The following is a 9,376-nucleotide window of genomic DNA, read 5'->3' as shown; positions in this document are numbered from 1 at the left end:
ATGTGAATTTCTGGGTGTTTGCCAAACTCTAACTAGGTTTCCAGGAATAATGTACTCATTCTGTCAGGCCATGCCTCTTCTTTCCAAGCTTCAAGTGCGATAAGTCATCAGAATTTGACCCCAAGACTATCTGCAAATGACAAAGCACTTTATCACATCCCTGCTGAGTCCCAGAACCCCACTTACAGGCAGTCCTCCACAAGACTAGTCTTTGTTCAAAGAATCATCAAAGCTCATAATCCATGAAAAATATTAACCCCAATTCCTTTAAATGTACAAGCCTACAAAATCCATGTGTGGAGCCAAAAGGGAAGATTTGCCTAAACAAAATACTTTGATTCTAAGTTTGCTCTTACCATCCCACTCTCATTTACTCACTGTGTTATGTATTTAGATATGTCTTTTTCCCTCCTTCCGTTTTACCATATGTGGACAGAAGTGAAGCTTCAAGAAAAGCCTGTCTAATGATGAACTTGGCCTTGCACTACCCCTACCACAACATGAACTTGTGTGCCCCAGAGATACAAAAGTGAAGTACTTTTTGAAACTGCTGCCTATCAGGCTGCAGTGTGATAAGAACACATAAGTCTAAAGTACAAAGATTATATTTAACTGGTGTTTCCATAGTGTTTCAACAAGCCCCTTCGGAAACCCAGTTCTTTTACCCTTGGGTAAGCAGCAAGTCCTAGGACAGACCCAGAATTCCACTCTAGGGAGAAAATCAAGTTGGTCTGGCTATTTTAACTTTATCTTATTTATTTTGAGAGAGGGAGAGAGCCAGCACGCAACCAGGGCACAGGGGAGGGTCACAAGAGAGGGAGAGAGAATCCCATGCAGGCTCCATGGTGATGCGGGGCTTGAACCCACGAACCATGAGATCATGACCAGAGCCAAAACCAAGAGTCGGACATTCAACGGACTGAGGCCCCCTGGCGTGTCCCTTTTAATTTTTGTTATTTCAAGTAGGATCCATGCCCAACATGGGGCTTGAATGCACGACCCTGACATTAAGAGTCGCATGCTCTACTGTCTGAACCAGCCAGGTACCCTCGTTTTAATACCATACCATAGTAATGGTAAAATAGAATATTCTACTAGTTTTCCCAACACCTTTGATACTGGATCCAGGAATATATCCTTTCACTGTGACCATGGGAGTGGATAAAGTGGTGCTCTCTTAGGAAGAAAAGGGAACTAATATTTATTATTCTCCATCCCAGCTGTGGATCACAACCCTCTGCTGCTTAAAAACACAAAGGAACAGCCATCCCGCCAGCCGCCCCCAAGCTACCAAACTAGAATTTCTGGAGGAAGTGGGCCTTTTTCTTAAAAAGATTTTTAAGGATTTTGTTGAAAGCTGCTGATTTGTTGAGTCACTATTCTGCCCCGAGCAATTTAACAGGCATTTAATGTATGTTATCTCGTCTGTTTCATGACTGAATTCAAACACGTTCAGTCACAGAAGCTACGTGGTGGAAGAAGAGAGGACAAGTTCACCATGAAGGGATTCTAAACCTGCCTTTCCGGAAATACTGACCCACTGATCTGGTTTCTTCTCACCTTGCTGTTCTTCCCCCTGGACCCTTTGTCTGATTATTCCCAATTAGTTTTCGGGCGAATCTTCCATTACCCAGGTTCAGAACAACAGATGTGTGCACAGAACCTCATTGACCCCAAAAGAAAACATATTTATTCTTCCACTTCTGTCACCACAAATGTCTCGTTAACAACAGAACACTCATTTTTGTAATTTAAACAAAACAAAACCCATCACTCTCTCCAAGGATGAATGTGACATAAGGATAATACTAAGCAAACTTGTAAATGACAAAAGATGCAAAATTAACTGAAATGTTCCTTCCTGAAATTTCTCTTTAACAGCAGAGAAGTATAATCAATGCTGCCACCTAGTGGCAAGCCAAACAAGTCAGGCAGTATCCTGGAGCAAACGGGTCAGAGGCCCAACATCTGGTTTCCTTGCCTCCTATCAGGCCATCTACTCCTTACCTTCTTGCAGAAAACATCACAGCAACATTTCCCAAGCAATCCCTCCTCCAGAGTCCCAGTCCAATCATGAGAATACAGCAATCCAAGTCTCGCCTGTGTGTGACACAGACTGCTTCATGTGGTGAAACTTTCCCCTGACCAAGGACTTAAATAGGCCAGTTCGTCCAGTGCTATGGTCCAGTAGGGATGATACAGGAGAATGTGGACACATCCAAAGCGCCCATCTGTTCACAGTGTGTACACAGTAATTCTGATGTCTGTTGCTTCAAACACCTCCTCAATCATTGCAGATACGTTTTCCCATTGCAGACGATCCAGACCACATCCAATCCTGAAAAAGACAAAACGTCTCCCCTGGTTGTGATGAAGCTATCTGGGAAGTCGCTTCTTTCCACTTCCCTTAGGCTGCACCCACTGAAAGCATAAAGACAAGTGATCTGGCCTCACACCTAGGCAGCTACAGTGGGAGTCTGCAAGTTCATTCCTATTGTGAGTCACCTAAGGCTGTTCCTAGACAGCCCCAACATCCAATAGCTGTCACTTCTCTTTTGCCTAATAATGTACCACTTCTCAATTGTTTGAGGCTACATTTAGAAAATGTATAACTGCGGTGACATGGGAGACTCAACTCTCCTTCTAAATCTATAGATAAAAACTAGCTTGTATGTTTTAAATATGCTTATGATCAAGGAATTGGGGGAAGGTGAAGGAAGATAAAAAGAGGAACAAAGGACAGGATCTCTGCAAAAAGGAAATCAAAATGAAATGTTGGGAAACGCTGAGCTGATTGCAATTCAGGTCTTTGCAACACCCTGGTGAAAAACCTCAATCAGCCCATAAAACTCTGGCACCTTTCCTTCCAAGATGTTACCTTACTGATCCTCAATATCCCTACAGAAAAAAAGACTTAAAAGTGCTCATTTCATGCAGTCTGATAATTAAATCCCTGAAAAAAAACTGTGATAAAAACACCCAACAGTTTCAGATACATAAGACACGAATACATTAAAGCCCAAGGTAAGATGATAGACCTTGAAGCCACATTTTTAAGTAACATGGAGCTTGGAACAAACCTGCATGCATGGTCAGCACTGACTCAAAACTAGACTGATGGGAAGAGAAATGACCCCAAGCCTATTTCCTAAAAAGAAAGTAAAGAGGATATTGAACCCCCAATGTCATTCCCCTTAGTTCCTAATAGCTAGGGATGTTACCTAAGTGACATATCCTCTGGCTACTACCCACACTAACTACAAACAAGCATGTATATTAAAAGGCAGTGATAATTTACAACTTTTTCTGAACCAGATTAACAGGTTTGGGATACCTGAAGTGGCCCAGAAGAAAATCACAATTGCTCAGACTTGGTTCTTGAGCTTTTACTGCTTCAAGAGAGCCTCGGCCTTACGCAGATGTTCAAATTCAACAAAGGGGACTCAACAACATGTCCTCCCCACTAAGTAGGTAGTGTGTTTTAATTATCCTGATTCATTCAACACAGGCTAAGAAATGGGTAGAACATGGCCTGAGGTGTGACAACTGGTTCACCAGTGATTTTTAAAAAGTTTTTAAATTTGTCCACTTTTAAGCCTATATTCTGAGTAAAGCTTTTAAGTTCTTCGTCTTCCGGTAAGACAGCAAAGCTCTCCACTCGATTACAAGTATTCATTCGGGGCCCTGAATTTCCTTGCCTGGGCATAGAGAGGTCGGTGACTCCGTTCTTCAGACAGTGGGACTTCATGGCCTCTAAACTCTTCTGTAAGTTTTCATAAGTTGGCTTATGTGAAGCCCTTTTCTTTGTAATCTGAGTACAAAGAATGAATTTAAAATTGCCATTAGTCCAAAATAATAGTCAAAGAAAAGCCATCACATTCTCCCAACATACTGATCATTAAAATAATAAGTACATAATTGCTTAGAACAGGATGACAGATCTCATACTGTCCCTTCCAGTTACTGGAGGCCCTCAGGAAAATCCACTAAATAGGGCCCAAGAAACCCAGATAGTGCCATGTAATAACCTTTCCTTTTCCCAAGAAGCCCAGGAAATTAGTAGGCTGTGCCCTATTGTCTATTGTTTTTAAGCAAGGTAGGTCAAAGTCTTTGTGCCACTTCCAAGTGATAAGCAATTTATCTGTAACAAGGAAGAACCCATACCACCTGAAAACTTCCTGTTAAGTCTGTTTATTTAGAAACCATGGTTGTTTGCTTTTTGTTTCTCTATAAAGAACAGAGAAATGTATTGTTCCAAACAAGATTGGAAGTCACATTGACCTTAAGGACAACATCCCAAAGGCTTATGACATGTCCCCACTCAGCATGCTGTCCAAATCAGACTTGTAGTGGGCTGGTTACTCTAAGTCACTCAGCACCATCACCAAGAAGCCGTAACCCTTCCGGGACCTGAAGGCCATGTGGACAGTGAAAGAATCCCACGCTGAGGCAGAAAGCAGGAAAGGAGCTAAGTAATACTAGGCACTGCATTTGATAGGGAAGAATGAAAGAAAAACTCCTTTGGGAAATCCATCTTTTGAGATACTATGTTTCAATCTCACAGTAGAAAGAAAAGGAAAGAATTCAGGCAGGGGCGACATCCGTAATTTTCCAAATCTTAGAACACAGGTTTTTGATAGCTGTCACAGTACTCTTTCCAGCCAAGCTGGGATGCAGCCTCGTGTTCCTTTCTAACACAGTTCTCCAAATAGCCACCACCACTGGATCTGAGCTGGCATGCAATCAGAAGGTTTTTGCCATCTTTGTTTGTCTAGAATGGAACATCACGAGCAACACAAATGCAGCGGCCCACATCCAGTCCTTAGAACACAGTAAGAATTGACCCTTGTCTTACCAAATAATATATATATCGCCCATCTCTCTTCAGAACAGCCACTTCTCCAGATTTCTTTTCTATGAAAAAGTTATTTAATAGTAGAAAGGTATTTAAAAAAGACAACACCAACTTGCATTCTTCAATTTAAAATGAAATCTTTACATATGTGACTTCAGAACCAAACAATAATTTCATTTCTGAAGAAACCTATTGTCTCTGTTAACACTTTGCTCCTTATCAGCCTTACTTAACTCCCAGCTTTCTTCTCCATTTTCTCAGTCTTGTTTTTTTCTTACCCCATCTTTTGTCCTGCCCATATTTTCAAATACACCCTTACTTATTCACTTAAAACACTTTTAATAACCATTTTTTACATACAAAGAGTTACTGTGTTAAGCATTATGGAGCACAGAGATGTGTAAAAGTTCCTAATTACTGAAGAGCTTTCAATGAAGGGAAGCTGTCCCGTTTACAAAGAACTACAATAAAAAGCAGTATAAACTGTTTCAAAGGAATCAGCAGTGAAGTCTCTGACCCGATAAGCCAGGACTGTGATCCGAGCAGCTGTTGCCAAGCTCTGCAGGTGATTCTAACCCATATCTCTGGTTTAAAAACACTGGTAGAAAGTGACAGGAAGGATCTGTAATGAAGAGGTTTCTAAATTTCTCTTTGAGAAGTAAAATATGGGTAACAGGATCTTGAATGCCAAATGGACTTGGTTAAGCACTTCGGTTGATTAAAAGTTTCGGAAAAGTGAAGTAATATCAAAGAAGTTTTGTGATAGAGGAAGAGATCAGAAACTTTTAAGAACTCAAGTTTGGTGTGATAGAGAGCCAAACTGTAGGCCATTTTTGTAGAGGAAAACCTTAATCGGAAGAGTTAAAGTTGTCAGTGGTTAGGAACCCGCTCTCCAAATATATATCCTTGTCTAATAATTAAACTATAACAGAAGATCAAGATGTTCTAGCCAAGGCAGACTAGTTAATGCTGTTTTTCAAAACTCACGCTGATTTAACAGTTCCTGCACCCCTCCAAATTTCTTCTTGAAGAGGACAGCTATTCCAGCACCCATCCGACAATCCTCACTGATACAGTGGGCTAAAGAGTCTGTTTTGGGGCATGCAAAAAGGTCTCCTTTCACATAAGTGATCTAAAATGTGAAAAAGGGAAAAGTTTTATTTGATACAGAAAAACACTAAGACATTTCTTTCATTTTCCTTTTACTGTGCTCCCCACTACTGCCCCTCCTTGACTTAAAACCAAATCTGTAGGGGCACCTGGGTGGCTTAGTCGTCCTGATTTCCGCTCAGGTCATGATCTCATGATTTGACACTGAGCCCCAGTCATTCTGCAAAACAGGGTGGAGCCTGTTGGGATGCGCCCCTCGTGCTCTCTCTCAAAACAAATAAACATTAAAAAAGAAATAAAACCAAATCTGCAGAATTTAAGGAGTTAACTACATCAAACGTATAAAGGAAAGTGATCATGGTCTCTGCCTAATACTGTATCAGCCTTTCTGAAGCAAATCAGCTGGGGGGGAAGGCGGAAGACAATTCAATTATGTCTTTAATTAAAGTGTTTATGCTTTTGACCTTAATTATTCTGAATTTCAGTTCACCAATAAGTTAACAGTTGTTACGCACTCTGCTTCCTTCTGGATCTTCATTAGGGCTGCCGGCCATGATACTGAGTCGCTATTTCCAGACCTTAAGGGTTTCTTTAGCTAGGAGAAGGGAAAAGGAAAAATGCTTAGGCAGCCTGAACGCATTATATTCAAATTGCCCTGACCACCCACTTGGTAGTTTTCTTCCCCCACCATTTATCGCCGAATGGGAGTTCGTCCAGCCTCTAGGAAATAATACAAAACTCTTCTGGGGCAAGAATGAGAAAGAATGGCTAGGCCTGGAGGCGGCCAGGCCCCGCTCGCATTTCGCGCTTTCCTGGGGCGCCCCGCTCGGCCAGGGGAAGAAAAGGCGGTCCCTAAGATGCGCCTCCTCCTTTCTCCGCGCCCGCGCGAGGCAATTTAAGACTTTCTTCCCTGCAAAACCAAAAGTATCTCCCCAGTGGGTTTGGCACAGAAGATGAAGGGAGGGACTTGACCACAATCCGGTTGAGCCGCGACCGAGGAGTGTCTACACCAGGGGAGTGTACTGCCGAACCGCAGGCGGGGGAGAGGGAAGGCGGCCTCTCAAGGAAGGCTCACCCCCATCTGCCCTTGGTGGGGGGGGACCGAGAAGGAGTCGAGAGAGACCTCTCGTTCTGTCTCCCACCCTAAGGCAGGTCAACGAGGGCGTAGGGCCTGTTATAAGGTCCCGTGGGAAGTAGCGGTAAAGCTCGCTCAAAGCCACAACGTACCGGAGTTACCCTTCACCTGGAAAGGAGTCGGCCGTTGCGAGGTCCCGCCCCTCGGGGAAGGGCTCCGGATCCAGCCCTGGTAGGTGGGAAGCGGCGGACGAACTCAGACGCAGAACCAATCCCGCCACAGCCCTTAATTGCACGCACCTAAAATGGCCGCCCACCACCCGGGAGCGGGGCGGAAACAAGCCGCTCTAGCAAGCTAGCCGAACTCGCACTCTTTGGTAATGTCCGCCGAACTTCCGGCGGTAAAATCCGTGGAATGTCCCGCCGCCGCCCGGGCATGCGTAACGAGACAGCCCACCGCGAGTGGGGAAGAACGGCGCTTGCGCCTTAGCCCCAGGGGTGTGTCTCCAGCCTCCGCAGAGAAGGGGGTGGGCAGTTAGCAAAGAAGAGAGTTAGCGCCTGCGTCGTACTATGTTTAGGGCGGTGTTTGAGTTCAAGGATCTGGCGCGTCCAGAAGGCGCCTGCGTATTTCTTCTGCTGGAGATGGTGTCGAATCAGGGAAGTGGGCGTGGCTTCAGGGAACGCCTGCGCGGTGCTCCCTCAACTGGGGGTGGGGCGAGCCAGATGCTGGGGTTAGGGGGCGTGGTCTCAGAGGCGCCTGCGCGGAGGCGGTTGGAGGGAGGCCCGATTCCCCTTTGTTCGAGTTCGCCATTTTGCGAGGCAGCGGCAGTGGCGGCGGCAGCGGCGGCTGGAGCCTCTGATTGGGTTTCGGGGTCCGGTACTGGAGCCAATCAGCGCGGGCAGCGAACCGGGGGAGCGAGGCACGGTGAGTGTGAGGAGCCAATATCCAGCGGCCCAGAGCCGGCCCCAGCGCCCCGATTGGCGGGTCTCGCTGACCACTCAGGAGAGGCCCAGGCGCCCGTCGAGCCCCGGGAGTCTAGCTGAGCCTAGCCGAGCGGGGCGGCCGGCGGCCCCGGCCGAGGGCTTCTGAGTGCCCCGGGCCACTCCCGGCAGAGGCCTGCAGGGGGCCGCCCCGCGCGGGGATGGCGCCCTCGGGAGCGAGCACCTCGGGGTCCAGACCCTTGCTGGGTGTCTGTGCCAGTTGGGGATGCCTCCACATTCTCACAACGCTTAGGCCCAATTTGTCAGGTCCCAGGCTCGGAGTCGGTGGGCCTGCCTGCCACGAACGCCCTTACACTCAGGTGCACACACGCGCGGGGCCTTGGCAAGCTCCTCCAGATGGTTCGGGCTTCATACTGAAGCCCTCCCTTGCACTCTCCATGCTCCGGCCCTCGGGACGGGGAGTCTCCCGCCAGGGCCCGCGATCCCAGCTCTCCGAGAGCCGGGTCTGCCTGTCTGCAGCCCACCTGGGCCGCGACTGAGGCCTGTGGAGTTACGCGCCGCAGCCACGGGGCCCGGAGAGCAGCGGGGAGAGGGAGCCGGCCCGCCCCCGCCTCGGCGCCCTGCGAGCCCGCCCCCGCCGTCTCCCGGGCCCGGGGAGGGGGGCCGTTAGTGCGCCCACCCTCCTGCCCCGACGCGCCCCTCCTCTGCACGCTCGGCCTGGGTCTCCGGCCTGGCGCCGTTACCACCCCCTTTTGGCTCGTCATTTCCTCTCCTCCCCGCCCCGCTCGCCGGGGCAGAACCGCACACCTCCGTCTTGGAGTTCAACCAAGCGGTCGGCTTTCTTGTCCTGGCTGCACAGCCGGCCTGTCCGTTCGGTGCCTGGAACCTCACTCGTAGAAGATTGCCAGCCCTGCGCATTCCTTCTTCCGGAGGCTGCACCACTTGTTTCTTACATCATTTGTCTTCATGGCTCGTCCTGTGAACTCCCGCTGCTTTGGGATTGTAGACTTCTTTTCTTGTTTTCCTTTCACCTTTTTGTGTCCCTTTGCATGTGTCAGGCTTGACCCAATACCTCAGCCCACAGTTTATCTTTTGACTTACATAATTTTATATACTTTGGAATTTCACGTTAACGTTTTGTAAGCGGTTATTTGTAGAAACTCAGCAGTGTTGTGGGGTTTTCGTTAGGGTGAGGAGAAATCTCCACTGGCAACCATGTCTCTAGCAGTTAACCCAGGCAGCCATCCCTATGCTGGGGAGGAATACTTCCCTGGTGGAAATTGACAAGCGAACAACTAATTAACACCTAACGGTACAATGAGGTCGAGTTCAGTTCTGTAAAGTACTGGTGTGTGAGCCACCCACAGCCTCAGTGGAAGACTCCATGCTACCACA

At 47.3% G+C, this 9,376-nt stretch overlaps 2 protein-coding genes across 12 annotated transcripts in view; one reads left to right on the top strand and one right to left on the bottom strand.

Moving 5' to 3' along the window:
• Positions 1–1,667: 1,667 nt before the first annotated feature.
• On the bottom strand, positions 1,668–8,842 carry OARD1 (O-acyl-ADP-ribose deacylase 1). 6 transcript variants are annotated; one of them, XM_039242651.1, is made up of 6 exons: positions 8,789–8,842; positions 6,481–6,560; positions 5,843–5,987; positions 4,856–4,914; positions 3,699–3,811; positions 1,668–2,338 (listed from the first exon to the last, which is right to left on the bottom strand). In XM_039242651.1, the coding sequence occupies exons 2-6, from the start codon at positions 6,517–6,519 to the stop codon at positions 2,236–2,238; spliced, it is 459 nt and encodes a 152-aa protein (XP_039098582.1). In that variant the 5' UTR covers positions 6,520–6,560; positions 8,789–8,842; the 3' UTR covers positions 1,668–2,235. The 6 variants fall into 6 exon arrangements, with proteins under 6 accessions (XP_039098582.1, XP_039098579.1, XP_039098580.1 ...); XM_039242648.1 differs by lacking the exon at positions 8,789–8,842 and adding an exon at positions 7,209–7,648; XM_039242649.1 differs by lacking the exon at positions 8,789–8,842 and adding an exon at positions 7,340–7,648.
• The window catches only part of NFYA (nuclear transcription factor Y subunit alpha), a 32,538-nt gene continuing 30,988 nt past the window's right edge, over positions 7,827–9,376 (top strand). For 4 of the 6 annotated variants that reach the window (XM_039242641.1, XM_039242642.1, XM_039242643.1 and 1 more), the window contains exon 1: positions 7,827–7,964. The gene's annotated coding sequence lies outside the window, so the exon portion shown is untranslated. The remainder of the gene's footprint in view (positions 7,965–9,376) is intronic. The other 2 variants (XM_039242645.1, XM_039242644.1) reach the window with 2 other exon arrangements.

This window comes from Hyaena hyaena, unplaced genomic scaffold (genome assembly GCF_003009895.1).
Source record: "Hyaena hyaena isolate Hyena2069 unplaced genomic scaffold, ASM300989v1 scaffold_211, whole genome shotgun sequence".
NCBI lineage: Eukaryota > Metazoa > Chordata > Mammalia > Carnivora > Hyaenidae > Hyaena > Hyaena hyaena.
The sequence above is the reverse complement of the archived record's forward strand: the minus strand, read 5'-3'. Positions and strand labels throughout refer to the sequence as shown.

Bases quoted from the DNA above. Each gene is read 5' to 3' on its own strand.
- OARD1 (XM_039242651.1), bottom strand. From the start codon at position 6,519: ATGGCCGGCAGCCCTAATGAAGATCCAGAAGGAAGCAGA. The intron at 5,988-6,480 runs GTGCGTAACAAC...TTCACATTTTAG, and splicing joins AAGATCCAGAAGGAAGCAGA to ATCACTTATGTGAAAGGAGA. The intron at 3,812-4,855 runs GTAAGACAAGGG...CTTTGTACTCAG, and splicing joins GGCGATATATATATTATTTG to ATTACAAAGAAAAGGGCTTC.